This window comes from Microcaecilia unicolor, chromosome 9 (genome assembly GCF_901765095.1).
Source record: "Microcaecilia unicolor chromosome 9, aMicUni1.1, whole genome shotgun sequence".
In the NCBI taxonomy this organism is placed as follows: Eukaryota; Metazoa; Chordata; class Amphibia; order Gymnophiona; family Siphonopidae; genus Microcaecilia; species Microcaecilia unicolor.
The window spans coordinates 89,127,454-89,146,771 of NC_044039.1; the positions used below are offsets into that span (position 1 = coordinate 89,127,454).

At 42.0% G+C, this 19,318-nt stretch overlaps 1 protein-coding gene across 1 annotated transcript in view; it reads right to left on the reverse strand.

The window, feature by feature from the left end:
* The window catches only part of LOC115477066, a 79,927-nt gene extending 73,073 nt beyond the window's left edge, over positions 1–6,854 (reverse strand). The window contains exon 1 of the mRNA XM_030213681.1: positions 6,723–6,854. Coding sequence (XP_030069541.1) covers positions 6,723–6,854 — 132 coding nt within the window. The remainder of the gene's footprint in view (positions 1–6,722) is intronic.
* Positions 6,855–19,318: the final 12,464 nt, after the last annotated feature.

The window sequence follows — 19,318 nt, forward strand, 5'->3', positions numbered from 1 at the left end:
ATGCTGGTGTTCCAGTTGCCTCTGCATTCCAAGCTTCATTCTGGAGTCACCAGAGATTTTCACTACACTCTCACATGGCAATTTCTATCCCTACGGAAAACCCATGGTAACTTCTTCTATACCCATGGGAATCCTGTGAGTTCTGTGGGATTCCCGCAGTCCCTATTCCCATGCAGCTCTCTACTTCCTAGTCCCTTTGAGTCCTGCCCCCTTTTTTTTTGTTACATTTGTACCCCGCGCTTTCCCACTCATGGCAGGCTCAATGCGGCAGGCAATGGAGGGTTAAGTGACTTGCCCAGAGTCACAAGGAGCTGCCTGTGCCTGGAATTGAACTCAGTTCCTCAGTTCCCCAGGACCAAAGTCCACCACCCTAACCACTAGGCCACTCCTCCACTCCCTCACTCAGCAACTACCTAAGCTAGTCCCTGTTTGAAAGTAGCTCAGTTCCAGCCTCAGTGAGGGAGTGTCAAGGAAACCCTGCCTTGTACCATCACATGGTGACCTTGGAATCACTATGGTTAGCAATTGATAACCTCTGTTCAGACTAAGCAATCTCAATTGCCTAAACTTTCTGATATAACCTCTGAGCATGTGATTACTTTAGCAGATCATGGGAAGAACTTGGAAACTTTGGAATCCAGAATTGCTAAATTAGAATTGATGCTCTACTTATTAAAGATACTGGGATCATATAGAAATAGATCAAAACTATGGAGAATATTTTCAGAAGTAAAATTTGAGGTTTATTAGTGTTCCAAAGGAAATGTTAAAAACGTATATGCGGGAGATTTTAGGTTTATCTGTAAATTTTTTGCCTTTGATAGCTTGGGCTTATTATGTTCCTGTCTTCTGAGAATAACAGTTAGATGACCACGTTGTAGCAACATTGGAATTTTCAGATAGTTTAAATAGTATTGGATTGTTTAATATGCATAGAGATCATGTTCAAGTAGCTACTTTGATTGTTTCATTAGCTATGGTATCAGATCAAGATTTAAATTTGAGAATGTTTTTCAGGCACATATAAAATGTTTTTATAATGCAAAGCTGTGGGTATTTCTGGATGTGGTTAGGGCCATGTAATGAAGGAGGAGACAATTTCTAATCCTTAGACTGTGGGCCCAACCAGGGCTGGTGTTAGGCATTCAGGGGTCCAAGGCAGAAACCAGGGAGGGGGCCCAAAAGTTGATCTTCATCCTATGTCTCCTTCAGCTTGAAATAAAACATAAAATAAATCCCAAGGGAGAGACAAACAGTGAAAATCCAAATTCAAAAATAGTCAATCCTAATGCAAAAACAAAATAGAAATATCTAGAGAAATGCACAATCCAATCTTGATTGAAAAAGGTACAAAAGGAGAATTCAGTATAGGCTGCACCCACAGCTGAGCTTTAATTTCAGTGAGTTTAGCTGAAAAACGGCTCACTTGAACGCTCTATTCATCATTTATGCTCTGTAATATTATCCCTTAATTTTATCTCTCTCTCTCTCTATATATATATATATATCTACCAAACTCGTGCTAAACATAAAATTCCAAACAGGAGTGTGAACACTTCAATAGAAATATTATACTATACACCCTTCCCTCAAAATATTTGTTGCTGAAAAACCAATCCAAAAGTAATCTGATCAAAAATTGTAAGTCCATACAAAATACTAAAAAAATCACTAGAATGTAAACAAGCAGACAGGAGCTAATTTATCTTAACTCATGTTTCCTCACTATTTCACTGTCTGCTCCAAACATAGGACATGCGATGGGGATCCCTTACCGCCACCCACTGAGGTGGCGATAAGGGCTCCCGTGCTAACCCGGCGGTAACTGGGCAGCACGCAATGATGCCTGATTACTGCCGGGTTACCCTGCACAAGCCATTTCTAGAGTGTGAAGAAACAGTGTGTTTTAAGCCTGTAAAATGTATTGGATATTTTCCTGTCTTAAATATGTCTGAAGTTTATTTCTTCTGTCTGGCCAGCAGATGGTGCATGTTTATGCTTAAAGCTGGTACAGAGGACTGACTTCTCTTTCTTTTAGTTGGCACACAGATAATAGGATGTGCCTGTAGAGATATAAGTAGTTTTTATATGAAGCTTCACTGCTCTGGGCTCTGATTGGTCTGGAGTTTGAAATTACCCAGCAGATGCTGGTGGTTGCTTCAGTTTCAGCCTGGGAGAAGAGAAAGAAAGATCTCTTTGCTGAAGCTCTGTGAACAGATATATGCCCTGATCTCCCCAGATACTTTCTAGGAAGTATGCAAATGTTTAGTTAGTTTTCTAATTGGTCTGGTTTTTCAGTTACTTGTTACTATTTGCACATTTTTATGGCCACTATTCCAAGTTCTGAGAATAAACACATTTGTTTGTTCATTCTGCCTGTCTGGACTGATAAAGAATCCTGGTGGTTTGCGTGTTGGGTCTGTGAATGCTTTCTGGGAACTGTGGGATCACTGGGAGTGTGGCTTCAGTAACATAGAAATCACTGGGGATAATTGGAGAGAAGGAGAGTTGCCCAGAGGCGGTTGTGACCCAGTCATTGGGAGGAGGGTGCTAGTGTAGAGCACAAGCAGCAGGTGCAGGTGGACCTGAGTTGTGTTGGGGATAGATCCTCTAAGTGGTAACCTTAGGTGGGTGGCTAGGCATTTCGTGACAGGGAAGTTTTCTTTTTCCCTTGGAAATGGCATGCACTCAGGGTGGGACTACCACAGATGGCAGTGTTGTACCGGCGGTAGTCCCAAAAGAGTGAGCGATAAGCCCATATTGGGCTTACCACCACTCTGTAAAAGGGCCCTCTTGTGAATCAGCAGAGTTAAACTGAAAAAAAAAACATAAAAACACACTCTAAAACCCAATCTCCATATAAATATCTCACAGAACAAAATCAAATGAAAAAATACAGCATTACAACTTTACGAAAATGCTTCCAATACTTCCAATGTTGAAACAACAGAGCTACAGAGGAAAATCTATACCAGTCCCCAGTGAAGGTCACCAAAAAATGCCAGCACATGCTCAAAACAACCCAATTCTTGGTTTGGCAAATTAGAGGAATCCCATTCAGTTCCTTTGGGTTTCCTCTCATGTGCCGCATGGGAATCGTTGGCGTGGCTTTGTAAAAGAAGCCTATAATGCCCATCTGCTACCTATGCCCTTAAAGATATACCTTACCTATCAGTGTCTCTAATCCATAGTGTTCCATTGAAAAATAAAGCATCTCTTCTTCCTCTCCAAAATATCAGATATGTTCCTACCTCTAGAGAGCATCACTTATATAAAAACTACAAACCTTAGGTCTTTTAGGCTGTGCCCTGCCTTTAACCAGTGGTCCACTAGGGACGCTTCTAATCTTTGAACTCAAATATTACTTAAATGACCAACTAATTCTTTGTTTTTTTTTCTTTATTTATAATTTTTGCAACATTTATATAAGCAATGAATACTTGTTGAGAAACATAGCAAAAACAATAAAGAAAAAAAAATCTTAATAAGATATTAGGAAACAAACTTTCTTAGACCACCATATTCAGGGGGAAGAGTTAAGAAATCATATGGAGATTATAACAGAGAATAAAAATATAAAAAGAAGAATCAATAAAGAAATAAGGGGCGTGGCAAGATGGAGTCCTAACTGAATCCGCGAATGCTCTCTAACTGCTTGCTGGTAATTCCTAAGATTTCTCCGCTAATTTGATATGCCTCATACGAAAAGAAAGGGGACGACCAACAGCACTAACGTTGTCCCCAATCCAGCAAACATTAGACCGCTTCATGAGAAGCTCACCGTTGGAGACCGGATTGGCAAGTCCCTCACTGATTGACGTTGAAGGAGCGACGCCAATCCAGGGCCTAGATACCACACTATAGCCACCGGCGTTGAATCCACCTCCTTGTCCCGCCGGAGCTAGAGTGGAGTCAAGGGTTCAAACTGGGTCCGAAGAGGTCGTTGGTTTGCCCCCGTTTGGCGGTCTTTCCCCTGGACAAGCGGTCGAGAATACTCTGGTGCAAGAAATGCCCCAAGAGGTGACTATCCAGCTTATAATCGAACGAGAATAACGCCCAAGTTCCGACCTAAATCGGGAGATGGGCGTTCTTCTCACAAAAACAAATAAAGCGGTATAATCGAAAGCCGAACTTTGGACGCTTTCAACTGCACTCCGTCGCGGGTGCGGACAAAGTTGACGGGGGCGTGTCGGAGGCGTGGTGAAGGCGGAACTGGGGCGTGGTTATCGGGCGAACAGAGATGGGCGCCCTTCGCCGATAATGGAACAGTTTTGAGCTAGAATTTAGGACACTTTTCCTGGACCCTGTTTTTTCACGAATAAGGCCCCCAAAAGTGCCCTAAATGACCAGATGACCCCCAGAGGGAGTCGGGGATGACCTCCCCTGACTCCCCCAGTGGTCACTAACCCCCTCCCACCACAACAAATGATGTTTCACAACTTTTTACTTTCACCCTCAAATGTCATACCCTCCTCCCAAGCAGCAGTATGCAGGTCCCTGGAGCAGTTGTTAGGGGGTGCAGTGGACGTCAGGCAGGTGGACCCAGGCCCATCCCCCCCCTACCTGTTACAATTGTGCTGCTTAATGCTACTAGTCGTCCAACCCCCCCAAACCCACTGTACCCACATGTAGGTGCCCCCCTTCACCTCTTAGGGCTATAGTAATGGTGTAGACTTGTGGGCAGTGGGTTTTGAGGGGGATTTGGGGGGCTCAACACCCAAGGGAAGGGTGCTATGCACCTGGGAGCTCTTTTACCTGTTTTTTTTGGTTTTGTAAAAGTGCCCCCTAGGGTGCCCGGTTGGTGTCCTGGCATGTGAGGGGGACCAGTGCACTATGAATCCTGGCCCCTCCCACGAATAAATGTCTTGGATTTATTCGTTTTTGAGCTGGGCGATTTCATTTTCCATTATCGCTGAAAAGCAAAAACGCCCAGCTCACACCTTGACGAATAAAACATGGGCGTCTTTTTCTTTTAAAAAATACGATCCGCCCCGCCCCTTCACGGACCCGTTCTCGGAGATAAACGCCCATGGAGATAGGCGTTTCTGTTCGATTATGCCCCTCCATGAAAGCTATTTGGAGCGCGCTTCAGAGATTAACTACTGAGGTGGCCAAATCTACTAGAGAAATGTCTACAATTGTAAGTAAACTGACTATAATGTCTGAATCTTTGGAAGAAGTTAAAAGAGAATCTGCAAATCAATTAACTATATTGAAAGAAGAAGTTAATACTGTTAAAACAACTGTGGATTCTTTAGTGAAAGATAAGACTTTTACTGCCCGCAAAATAGAGCAAATAGAAAATTACAACCGACGTCTCACTCTTAGAATGTTGAATTTTCCTATATCACCAGCCTTGATGCCTCAAGATTTTCTTAAAAAATATTTACAAGAGATTTTGAAACTATCTCCATCAGATATTCCTCCTTGTAATAAAATTTACTATTTGCCTAATATTCAAAAACGTGGAGAAGTCTCCGAATCCGCAGGTATTGATATACAGAATTTGACGGCACTATTAGAGGACTCAATGATAGAAATATCATCTAGAGCGACTCTGATAGTATCTCTGGTTTTTGAACAAGATTTGAATATGATCATGAAGTTATACTTCAAATACTCCTCTGCTTTATTTTGTGGTCAAAAAATATGGGTTTATCCCGATGTGACTAAAATAACTCAGCAGAGACAAAAACAATTTTTGATTCTGAGAGATGAAGTGAGGAATTTGGGGGCAACTTTTAATTGGCATACCCGTGCAAATGTTTGATTTGAATGTCGGGAACTTAATGTGTATTTTTTGAGCCAACTCAGTTAAGGATTTTCCTGGACGCTAAAAATCCATCTAGCTGATTAAGTGGAGCAACTGAATCAGCGATAAGTTAAACCAATGAGAAGAAGAACAGGACTATGCCAATTTGAAATAGAGAACTTTTCTTTAATAATAATTCTCCTTAATTTTTATAGACCACTCCCCCCTTCTTTAATAATTGGCGGTCTAAGGAAGAGTAAAAAGATGTTTATGTTTATATTCCATTATTTTTTCTTCTTTTCTTTATATTTCTCTGTATTGCCTTACAAACTGATATGCGTTTGAAATATATGAAATTCAATAAATAAAAAAAATATATATAAAAAGAAACAGTATTATCCTCCCATATCACTTTAACTATCCAGCCTAGATACTTCTTTATCATCTGGAGATCTTTTTAGGATCCAAAAAAGCCCTCAATTGTGCCAGAACAAAAAAGGTGCATTTATTCCCACAAATAACAAACCAAGTATTTGCATGGGTATGCCAACAAGAAGGTAGCTCCCAAACTTTTAGTCTCTGCTCACATTGTCAAAAATTACTTCCGTCTGGCTTGTGCTAACTTTGTCACATCAGGATACATCCATAATTTTTGTTCACAAAAAGTCATTTGTGAATATTTAAAGAACAACTTCAAAACAACACTTAAATCTTATTTGAATATGAAAGAGACTAGTAAAGTTGCTCTATCCTGAATATCTGATAACAAATTTTCTAGAATTGAGAGACTGAGCTGGGCATGGGGCAGGACCGCCACCCCCCTAGGATACCGCCCCACCCCAGGATGCCGCTCCTGTTGCCCCCTGGACGTCGCATAGCCAGGCCAGATTGGGGGGCCCACAGCCCAAAGTGTGTGTGTATGTGGGAGGGGGCACATTTTGCCCCACCTCCCTGCCGCAACTCCACATACCATGGCTGGCTGGGGTCCCCAATTCCCACCAGCAGAAACCTTCCCTCCAGTGCTGTTCTCCACCGCATTGACTGCCCAGTGCAACTGCTTCTCCTCATGTCGCTCATGCTCAGTTTCATCAAAACTGAGCATGTGCAATGTGAGTGGAAGCAGGGCAGGCGCAATACAGCGAACAGCGCTGTAGGGAAGGCTTCTGCTGTCGGGCTTGGGAACCCCTGCCAGCCAAACCATGGACCCCAAATCCAACTGTGTCTTCCCCTACCAGGCCTCTAAGGGGGGCATGGTGCTGGGGTCTATCTCCTGCTCCTGTCGGGACCCGAGTGATTGTGTTAATACTATCACCCGGGTCCTGTCAGGAGCAGGAGAGAGAAGGACCCTTGCACCCAGCCCCCTTGGAGGCCAGGCCTGGGGGAATTTTGCCCCCCCCCCACCTCCTTGGTAGCCCTGGAATTGTAGAGAGACCTCTAAGTTCATTATCTTTAGCTACTTGTGTTTTCAATAAGACATTTTTGAAAAGATTCTGCAGGACTCAGAACAAAACTTTGGGGGAAATTTAATACTTTTAAATTCAGTCTTCTATTATAGTTTTCCAGCTGTTCAAATTTATGCTGAATCACAGTTCTCTCAGTAGCTGTAACATTCACAGTCTTTTTAAGTTCTTCAATTTCTACCTTTACTTGTTGCACCTGTCCCATGCAGTCTTGTCTAACCTTATCCATACCAAGAGATAGCAAATCCAGCTTACTAACAAGAGTTGAAATCTCACCCATTGCCTTAAAAACTATTCCATCGAACTTCTTTAGGATCTGTCAAATACTCTCCAGGGATACCGCTGTGGGAGCTTCTACTGCAGTAGTAGTTCCTAATTGTTCCAATTCAGCAGCTACTTCATCGGTCATTCCCCCCTCAATGAGAGAGATTTGTGCGGCGTCTGTCACTCCCACACTTCTCACTGGAAGAGACCTTGAGGCTGCTGGACATGGCGGGGCGCTGGAATCCGGAGGGGACAGAGATGTTTTGTACCCCAGAAGAGTGGCGCTCCCTTGTCCACCCTTGTAGCAGGGCTCTCTTCTCACGGAACATTAGGGGGAAGCCTGGTGACGTACCGCTCCATTGTCTGTTGCAGTGGAGAAGAGGTCAAGGCCAGTGATTGGATAGCCTTGAGAACTCCCTTCTGCTTGGTATAAGGCATTTTGAGTCAAAAGGCCATAGAAATCTGTAACGCATAAGGAAAGGTAAGAACGCCAGAGCTACCATGCCACCATCTTGATTCCACCTTTATGCTCCTAATTTCGCTATTCTTTGTTTTATCTTCAGTTTGGTTTGACCTGTATACCAGAGAGGACAAGGGAATCTAATAGCATAAATCACCTGACGACTTACAGTCAGTAATATTGTAAGAAAAATTATTTTTCAGTATGAGGATTAACTACAGATTTAGTAACTAGTGCATATTGGCAGTAAATACAGTGTTGACATTGACGATGCTCTCCTTCACTCTTGGCACAGGATTTGCCAGTCCAATTAATAAGAAGTTCTAGATTTCTAGATATAGTGTGTGCTATCGAGTCTTATCATTAAAACCTGGCAACAACTGTACTACTGCAAGGTTCCACGATAGGAGTTACGGACCAAGAAAGGGATCTGGGTGTCGTCGTCGATAACACGCTGAAACCTTCTGCTCAGTGTGCTGCTGCGGCTAGGAAAGCGAATAGAATGTTGGGTATTATTAGGAAAGGTATGGAAAACAGGTGTGAGGATGTTATAATGCCATTGTATCGCTCCATGGTGCGACCGCACCTTGAGTATTGTGTTCAATTCTGGTCGCCGCATCTCAAGAAAGATATAGTAGAATTGGAAAAGGTGCAGCGAAGGGCGACTAAAATGATAGCGGGGATGGGACAACTTCCCTATGAAGAAAGACTAAGGAGGCTAGGGCTATTCAGCTTGGAGAAGAGACGGCTGAGGGGAGACATGATAGAGGTATATAAAATAATGAGTGGAGTGGAACAGGTGGATGTGAAGCGTCTGTTCAAGCTTTCCAAAAATACTAGGACTAGGGGGCATGCGATTAAACTACGGTGTAGTAAATTTAAAACAAATCGTAGAAAATTTTTCTTCACCCAACGTGTAATTAAACTCTGGAATTCATTGCCGGAAAATGTGGTGAAGGCGGTTAGCTTAGCAGAGTTTAAAAAGGGGTTGGACGGTTTCCTAAATGACAAGTCCATAAACCGCTACTAAACGGACTTGGAAAAATCCAAAATCCCAGGAATAACATGTATAAAATGTTTGTACGTTTGGGAAGCTTGCCAGGTGCCCTTGGCCTGGATTGGCTGCTGTCGTGGACAAGATGCTGGGCTCGATGGACCCTTGGTCTTTTCCCAGTATGGCATTACTTATGTACTTATGACCAGTTCTACACCTATGCTGATGATGTGCAACTAGTCATACACATTGAACCAGATCTACTCACAGCTCTGAGTAAAGTGTCTGCCTTACCAACTCAGGAATGGGCAAACAACAACAAGCTCTGCCTGAACCCAAGCAAAACAGAGATTCTTTGGGTACCTAACACAAGTGGACAAATACCTGACTTTAAAATATCTTTTGGGAAGTATGAACTCACCCTATAATCACAGGTCAGGAATCTTGGGATACTGGTAGATCCATCACTCACTCTGATCCCGCAAATTCAAACAACCTTTAAAAATGATCTCTATCACCTAGAGCAGCTAAGAAATCTCTCTCAATATATTGAAGAGTCTGACCACAGTGGTCCATGCCATGATAACATCACGACTAGACTACTGTAATGCCCTGTACATTGGTCAACCAAAAAGAGTTTGCTTCAGCTCCAACTAATTCAGAATGCTGCAGCACAACTGCTGCCATATCACACCCTTCCTGCAAAAACTACACTGGTTACCAGTACCTTACAGAGCTACATTTAAAACTCTATGCTTGATTTTCAAGGCCCTCAGACAAAATGGGCCAGTGTACTTAAAAAATAAGTTAGCCATTTATACACCTTTGAGACCTCTAAGCTCCTTTCAAGGAGCATCACTATCTGTCCCCTCATCAAAAGAAATTGTACCGTGTGATACCTGCCAGCGAGTCTTCTCAGGAGTAGCCCCCATGCTTTGGAATTTACTCCCAGAGGAGCTATGTATAACTCGAGACTACCTGTACTTCAGGAAGCAGGTAAAAGCCTGGCTCTTCTCCCAAGCCTTTAATACATAGGGAAATAGATTATACACTCACTCTGCACCTAAACTAGCTTGATACACACACTGTAACTTAGATCAGTTCCTTATATTTGTTTAACTGTACAAAGAACTTGCCTTTAGTTTAGTCACTCATATTTATCCCAACTGACACTGTACCACCCATCTTGTCCCCATCTATATATCTGCACTTGTCCCCTCAGCTATATGGTAAGATGTATTGTAGAAAAGCATTAGTACCATAGCAATGTTATTTGAATGTTCTAATTGTGTGCTTATTAGATATTTCGTTAGTATTATGCTGACATCATATTATATCTCTCTGTTGTTTGAATTTCAGCGCTGTTAAATATGTATATTTTTGATCCTGTTTCATGGTAGTCTTATTATTAGGTTTCAATTTACTGTTTTCAGGTTTACCTCATTCATTGTATTTATATTTATACTTGGTTATTTTACTAATGTTATGCTGTTGACAAAATTGTAAATTTTATGTTAAACTGTACCTGCTGTACACCGCCTTGGGCGAATCTCTTAATAAAGGTGGTTAATAAATCCCAATCAATCAATCAATACATACTTATCTTTTTTTTTGGCATCAAGATGTGACTTTATTAAAAGACCCAACATCGTCCATGTTTCAGCAACCTGCCTACATATTTATCTTTATTAAACAATCACCAATACAAATCATCAAAATGACATGAAAATGGAACAGGCTTTTTCAAAATTGGTCTCAGCACCTTCTTCCCCATTGGTTTAATGACTAGCTTAGATCTCTGAAGAGATCTATGAGGAAAGCTGAGAGGGTTTGGAGTAGAGAGAAAAATTTCTGTAATAGGGCAATTTGGAGAACTTTAGCTGATGAATATATGACTGCAATTTTAGAGGCTAAAAAGGTTATTATTCCAGCTTATTGTCAAAGGTCCCTGATACATCTAGGATTGTTTTCTCTTCAACAAAGTAATTGTTTTCTTCTTCTCAAAGTACTTTGTCCTCTTCTCCATTGAGTTGTGAAGTGCTATCAGACTTTTCCATGAGAAAATTGTTAAAATTCGAGCTGGGTTGGATGTACAATGTAATGAATCTGTTTCTAGTTCCTTTGTTTTTCCATCTGAACAGGCTATTGAAGATAAGTTGATTGCTTCTTTGCAGTCTTTTGAAGAGGTTTTACTAGTGTTGGAGATATATTGATAATGGAACAGATGTTCTTTTGGTGCTGTTATGAGCGCAGCATTTGATACTTTGTATCATTCGGTTATGTTACTGCGGTTGGCTAAATTTGATATTTGTGGTACAGCCTTGCGCTGATTTAAATCTTATTTGGAAGGTAGAACTCAGCAGGTTCTTGTAGGCTCAGATTTAACCAACCCTAAGCCATTGTTGTTTGGAGTTCCTCAAGGCACCCTTTTATCGCCATTACGGTTTAATCTGTATGTTAAGCTGGTTGTGGATATTGTTTTTGATTGTAGTTTTCAAGTTCATTCCTTTGCTGATAACATACAATTATATGTTCTTTGGGTGCTTCTTGTGACAGCTTGATAAGTTACTATATTGTTTGACAGCTATAAAGGAATGGGTGACTATGAATAAGTTCCAATAGAATACAGCTAAAACAGAATTTTTATAGGTGTGCTTATGCTTGTTCGTTGATATCTCTGTGGAATCATCTTCCTGTATTCAGTAGGAGCATCGATAATGTTTTAGAGTTCCGTAGGTGTATTAACATTGGCTGTTTAACTAGCTAGAGATTCCAAAAATTATAAGCTAGTTTGTGTGTGTTCTATTTTGTTATTTGATATTTTTGATTTATATCATGATGTTTTAATTAAATGTGTGTTAACATGTATGCATATTTGTAACCTGTTCTGGGCATTATCAGTAGAGTGGGCTAAATACATGAATGAATGAATAAATAAATAAATAAATAAATACTGTGTGCTCTATTTGGATAGACCCCTATGCTACCGACATGGTGTTCCTATCTCTCCTAGCAATCTCTCTGGGGTAGGTGGGATGGGAGAACGGCCAGAGCAGTAAGCAAAATGATGAGGCACATGTGTACTCACCCTTAATTTAAGTTCCACGTCTTCACCCAGTTTTCTTTATTTGAGATGATTAAGAAGAATTCGGTATTGTTTCGAGTATGTTCAATTTAAATTGATTGTACAAGCATTAATACTAAATTAGCTGGATTACTGTAATCTGCTATTTGTGGGATGTACTAACACACTTTTAAAGAAGTTGCAGACATTGCAAAATATGGCGGTTAGGCTGGTCTACTCTGCTGATAAATTTGACAGAGTAACACCACTGTTGAGTAAGACCCATTGGCTGCCTATTAAGACTAGAATTTACTTTAAAGTTTGTGTCATGATTTTCAACATATTACATGGTTTGGCTCCTCATTACGTGCTTTCGTTGATAATTTTTCCAATTCATGATTCTGTCATAAGGTTAAGAAATTTTTTTGGGGGTTTGCACCTCCTGTCATTTAAGAGTTAGATTTAAAAAGATGTTTCAGTCCTCTTTTTTCTTTGTGGCAGCAAAAATGTGGAATGATCTTCCGGTGGATATTAGATATTTTAATAGTCATCTTTTGTTCCAGAAAATTTTTAAAAACTATGCTGTTTAATAGATATTTGCTTCAGTGAATAATATGTTATATGGATTTTTAAAGGTCTTTTATATATTTGAAACCTTTAAGATTTTATATATAATGTAAAAGTTATGGACTAGATTCTATACATGATGCCTAAAAAAAAAATCGGCGCTGAAAAAAATGTGTTTAGCGCTATTTTATAAACCTCGCCTAAAGTTAGGCGCAGTTTATAGAATACACATAGAGCCTATTCCTGCAACTAAATTTAAGTTGTGGCCATTTACCCCAACTAAAACCTGGTATAAAACTAGACAACTAATTTAGATGCGGATTGGGTATATTCTCTAACACTGCGCGTAATGTTTAGGAACGCCGATGACCCACCCATGCCCCTCCTATGGACATGCCCCCTTTTGAGATCCACATGGTCTGATTTATGTGCATTGCTTTATAGAATACATTTAGGACCCTGTTTACTAAGGTGCACTAGTGTTTTTAGCATGCACTAATTTTTAGCCTGCACTAACGCTAGAGACATCCATAGGAATATATGGGTGTCTCTAGTGTTAGTCTGTGATCATTTTTAGTGTGCGCTAAAAACGCTAGCGCGCCTACAGCGAGGCTTAAACAGGGCCCGTGGTGAACTATGAGTGTAAATCCTAATCAGTGCCAGTTAGTACTGATAATTGCTTGTTAGCATCCAATTATCAGCAATGATTGTCTTGTTAACCAATTACGTTCTGCGCACAGATTGGCTACGTATGACAATTTGTGCGCAGAATTCTAGTCGCCATATATAGAATCTGGGGGTATATGTGTAATTCCCAGGCATTCCTCAAATCTTTTTATGTATATAATTTATATAGGTATTTGCAAAATATAAGCATTGTTTTAGATTAGATTAGCACTCGCTGCATAGGACTGGACAGCCCCTATCTTGCTGCTGGATTTCTGTCTGCATATTGGTGTTGGGAATTGGTTACTTATTTAAAGTTGATAAGGGAATAGGAATACTTAAACTAATATATAGACTCTTAAGCTTAGTAGGTATATTGTATGCTGTATATTTTTTGTATGGTTCAAGTTGAACTGCAAGACCCCAAAACTAATCTATTCCTAAGGACAATAACTTGCTAATGAAGATACCCAATGAAATTGTGAATTAAAAAAATGTTTCCTCCTATCCTCTTAATTAGCTCAACAGCCTATAAACCAAAGATTGAGCCTGTGATGGGTGAAAGTTGTGAGGAGGGGGGTAGGTAATCAAACACTGAACAGAAAGGTTTTGCAGCTAAACTACGCATATACCAGCTTTAATAAACACTTTAAAAACCGTACAAAAAGTATTTCCAGTTAAATAACAAAACTTTTCTTGTATATTAAACACCTCTTTAACCCAAACTTGTTCGAACATTTATGACATTTTAATTTTTTTACCCTCTCCCTTGTTTTCAAAGCTGCGCTAGCGGCTGCAGCACGACATTGCTGACATGTCGGCAGTACCGCACCGCTAGTGTGGCTTTGTAAACAGGGGAGGGGGTTAATTTCAAAGCATAGTAATAAATGAGTTTTAATTAGGTTATTGATGCTTCAGCTCCTTTCCCCTCTAAACTACATTAGTTAATTATCCATCAGATATTAGGAGGGTCTTTTACTAAGCTGTATTAAGCAGATAATATGGGTTTTACTGCTCAGTAGATGCTAGCGCGCACTCATGCTAATATCTACTGAATGCTAAAACAGCCTGTGGGGTAAAAATTCTGCGCTAGATGCTTAATACTACTACTACTACTACTATTTAGCATTTCTATAGCGCTACAAGGCGTACGCAGCGCTGCACAAACATAGAAGAAAGACAGTCCCTGCTCAAAGAGCTTACAATCTAATAGACAAAAAATAAATAAAGTAAGCAAATCAAATCAATTAATGTGAACGGGAAGGAAGAGAGGAGGGTAGGTGGAGGCAAGTGGTTACAAGTGGTTACGAGTCAAAAGCAATGTTAAAGAGGTGGGCTTTCAGTCTAGATTTAAAGGTGGCCAAGGATGGGGCAAGACGTAGGGGCTCAGGAAGTTTATTCCAGGCGTAGGGTGCAGCGAGACAGAACAGAAGGCGCGAAGTCTGGAGTTGGCAGTAGTGGAGAAGGGAACAGATAAGAAGGATTTATCCATGGAGCGGAGTGCACGGGAAGGGGTGTAGGGAAGGACGAGTGTGGAGAGATACTGGGGAGCAGCAGAGTGAGTACATTTATAGGTTAGTAGAAGAAGTTTGAACAGGATGCGAAAACGGATAGGGAGCCAGTGAAGGGTCTTGAGGAGAGGGGTAGTATGAGTAAAGCGACCCTGGCGGAAGACGAGACGGGCAGCAGAGTTTTGAACCGACTGGAGAGGGGAGAGGTGACTAAGTGGGAGGCCAGCAAGAAGCAGATTGCAGTAGTCTAAACGAGAGGTGACAAGGGTGTGGATGAGGGTTTTGGTAGAGTGCTCGGAAAGAAAGGGGCGGATTTTACGGATGTTGTAAAGAAAGAAACGACAGGTCTTGGCAATCTGCTGGATATGAGCAGAGAAGGAGAGAGAAGAGTCAAAGATGACCCCAAGGTTCGAGCTGAGGAGACAGGGAGAATGAGAGAGCCATCAACAGAAATAGAAAACGGGGGGAGCGGGGAGGTGGGTTTGGGGGGGAAATGAGAAACTCGGTTTTGGTCATATTTAATTTCAGGTGGCGTTGAGACATCCAGACAGCAATGTCAGACAATCACGCTGAAACTTTGGTTTGGATGCAAGGTGAGATATCAGGGGTAGAAAGGTAGATTTGGGAGTCATCAGCATAGAGATGGTAGGAAAAGCCATGGGATGAGATTAATGAACCAAGGGAAGAAGTGTAGATAGAAAAGAGGAGGGGACCAAGAACAGAACCCTGAGGTACGCCGACAGGCAGAGGGATAGAAGTAGAAGAGGTAGTGGTAGTGGTAGGGGTGGCAACTGGGCAAAACTTGTGGCAGCTAGAGTAGTGGCACAGTGACGAGGTGAGCAAGAGCCAGGAAAGGGAGCAGAGGAAGGCATCTGACATGCTTGAAGGGGTACGGCTGCAAATAGATTGGCTCTGCCTCGGTCCCGGTCCCAATTGTTTGGCAACCTGCTATAGGGGAATGTGACCTTTAGGCACTGCTCTTTGGTGCTTAAACATCCTGGTGCCTAAACAATGGTGTGTAAACGATGACACCTAAATGTCATGAACTGAGCAGGTATAATTTTGTGTGGGAGCTTTCAGATAGGCTATTTTTTATTAGCACATACTGTAAGCCTTCTAAGCTGAGCGGGAATCCTCCAACTGCATTGCTGTCAGTGGGGGGTAGTGCTTCGAAATTGTGTTTTCAATCACTAGGGAGTGGCAAGTTCCCTGGACTCCTGCAGAACTTGCCTGTCTCTTACTACTGAAAATGTAATAGTGAAACAGTGCCACCCACTGGCAGAACTGTAGTTGGAGGAATCCCGCTCAGCTTAGAGGGAACAGTGACTATAAGTGCATATGTTGCTTTTGTAAAATAGATGCCTGGGTGCCCTGGTATAAAATTACACTCCTTATAATGTAGAAAATATCTTCTTACTAGTTGCCGTCTCAGTGTTCTGAGTTCCTGGATCCGTTGCTCAGATCTCGTTTCCTCAGCATCCAGCAAATCTTCCATCGTTCTCTATTTTCAGTCATATGATAAAGAAAGAATCAGATAAGATTCATTAAGAAATCATAGGGTAGAATATATTTAGGCCTTCTATTGTCAGGTTTTATGAATTTATAAATGAATATTAATGATTATTTTAGAGGTTCATGTGGAGGGGCATTTTCAATCGGGGACGCCCATCTCTAAGGGCGCCCATCTTCGAGGACGGTGCCGCGAAGGGGCAGGGCCAACTGTATTTTCAAAACGAGATGGGCGTCCATCTTTTGTTTCAAAATACGGTTGGGGGCACCCAAATCTCAACAATTAGTCAACCTAAATGCTTAGATCGCCGGATTTAGAGATGGGTGCCCTCGGTTTTCGCCGATAATGGAAACCGATGGCACCCATCTCAAAAATGAACAAATTCAAGGCATTTGGTCATGGGATGGGCCAGGATTCATAGTGCACTGGTCCCCCTCACATGCCAGGGCACTAACCGGGCACCCTAGGGGGCACTACAGTGGACTTCGCAAATTGGTTCCAGATGCATAGCTCCCTTACCTTGGGTGCTGAGCCCCCCAACCCCCCCAAAACCCACTCCCCACAACTGTACACCACTACCATAGCCCTAAGGGGTTAAGGGGGGCACCTCCATGTGGGTACAGTGGGTTTCGGGTGGGTTTTGAAGGGATCCCATTTTCCACCACAAGTGTAACAGGAAGGGGGGGGGGTGGGCCTGGGTCCGCCTGCCTGAAGTCCACTGCACCCACTAAAACTGCTCCAGGGACCTGTATATTTCTGCGATGGACCTGGGTATGACATTTGAGGCTGGCATAGAGGCTGGCAAAAAAAGGGTGGGAGGGGGTTAGTGACCACTAGGGGAGTCAGGGGAGGTCATCTGGTCAGTTCGGGCACTTGTTTGGGACTTGGACCTGAAAAAAAAGGGACCAAATAAAGTGGACCAAATTCTTGCCAGGGACGCCCTTCTTTTTTTCCATTATCGGCCGAGGGCGCCCATCTCTTAAGCATGCCCCAGCACGCCCTTGTCCTGCCTTCCCTACGCTTCCGACATGCCCCCGGGAACTTTCGTTGTCCCTGCGATGGACTGCATTTGAGGGCGCCCAAAATCGGCTTTCGATTATGCCGATTTGGGAGCCCCAGAGAAAAGGGCGCCCGTCTCCCGATTTGTGTCGAAAGATGGGCGCCCTTCTCTTTCAAAAATAAGCTGGATAGTGTACAAAATATCAGTGTTTATCAGTATCACAAATACCTGGCAAGATCCCAGAATAGTAAAACAGCTTTTATGCTGCTTATCCTAGAAATAAGTAATGTATTTTCCCATGATCATCTTAATAATGGCTTATGGGTTATTCTTTCAGGAAATTATCCAAACCTTTTTAAAAAACTGCTAAGCTAACTGCTTTTACCACATTCTCTGACAATGAATTCCAGAGTTTAATACACATTGAATGGAGAAATATTTTCTCCAGTTTGTTTTAAATTCACTGCTTAGTAGCTTCATTGCGTGCCCCCTAGTCATAGGTTTTTTGGAAAGAGTAAACAAGCAATTCACGTCTACTCGTTCCTCTCCACTTAGTATTTATAGCTCTCTATCATATCTCCCCTCAGCCATGTCTTCTCCAAGCTGAAGAGCCCTAGCCGCTTTAGCCTTTCCTCATAGGGAAGTCATTCCATTCCCTTTATCATTTTGGTCGCCCTTCTCTGTACCTTTTTAAATTCTGCTATATCTTTTTTGAGATGCAGTGACCAGAATTGCATACATTTTTCGAGGTGCAGTCGCACCATGGAGCGATAGAAAAGCATTATAACATTCTCAGTTTTGTTTTCTATTCCTTTCCTAATAATTCCTAACATTCTATTTGCTTTCTTTGCTGCTACAGCTCATTTCTTTATTGCTCCATCTAAAGTTTAGTTCAGGCCCTGAGAGCAAATTAACAAACAATTAGACTCAACTGATTTTTGTTCTTCTGTATCCTAACCAGTTCTGTAACCAAATCTTTCCACTCCCTTCCGACTCACCTGTGTCCTTCAGCATTTGATTCAGCTTTGGTTCATCACTTAGATGTCTAAGATGTGTCAAACCTGATGTAACAATCAGTGATTGTTTATTCACACAATGCTACTTGCCTTTTATGATTAAGTATTAATTTTACATGGGCAGAACCTCTGGTGGGAGGGGACAGAATTATATGGTCTTTCAAAAGTCTGCATAACAAATGGCGTGCCATAGGTTGTATCTTTTAATTGGATTAGTTTATATATCTGTGGCTAGATTTAGAGAATTTTCAGGTCAGTGAGATAACACCACAATTATACTGAGACCAATGCAGAAAGTCCTGCAGTAGAACCAGATCAGCCTATGGCTTCTAATGCGAAATTACTGATGAAAACTTTCCACCCTGTGCTGCGAGCAGCGAGCATGCAAATTACTGCTGCGTTAAAATCATGGCAGTAATGCAACTCATTACAAAATGTTCCCATTCCTGTCAGTGCATTAGCAGTGATTGGTTCATGCATTGACAAGGAATTAATAATAAAAATCCCTCATAGTCTACTAGCTCCCTCCCTCCCTCCCCCTGACTTGATCCCCCTTCCCCTGGTGTCGGCCCCTCCCCCTCCCAGACCCAACTCCCGACTTAAAAAAATGAAATCCCTGGTGTCTAAGTTACCCTCCCACCCCCTTGCAACTTCTCCAGGCTTTTCCCAAGTTTCCTTCTCCCCCCCCCAACTAACATGTATCTTAGAAGAGCAAAGCGGTGCCCACTGATTCCTGTGTCCGGCACCACCATCTTGAAAAATGGTGGCAACAAAAAAATGGGATGTATCGAGTGGGGTGAGTCTGCCATAGAAATGGATTTTTTTCCCCTTATTTGATAGTCTCTGCCTGTACTTCCAAATAATGGAAAAATTCCTCTATATGGCAGACTGATCCTGTTTGGCACATCACAGGATGCATTGCGTGGAGCCAGGCACTATAATTTTTCAACATGGCAGCATCGAGGCAGGAGTGAGTGGGAATCACTCCTGCTTCTTTTAAAGTATGCTTGGGGGAGAGAGGCTTTGGATGGCCTGGGATTCGCAGTGGAGAGAG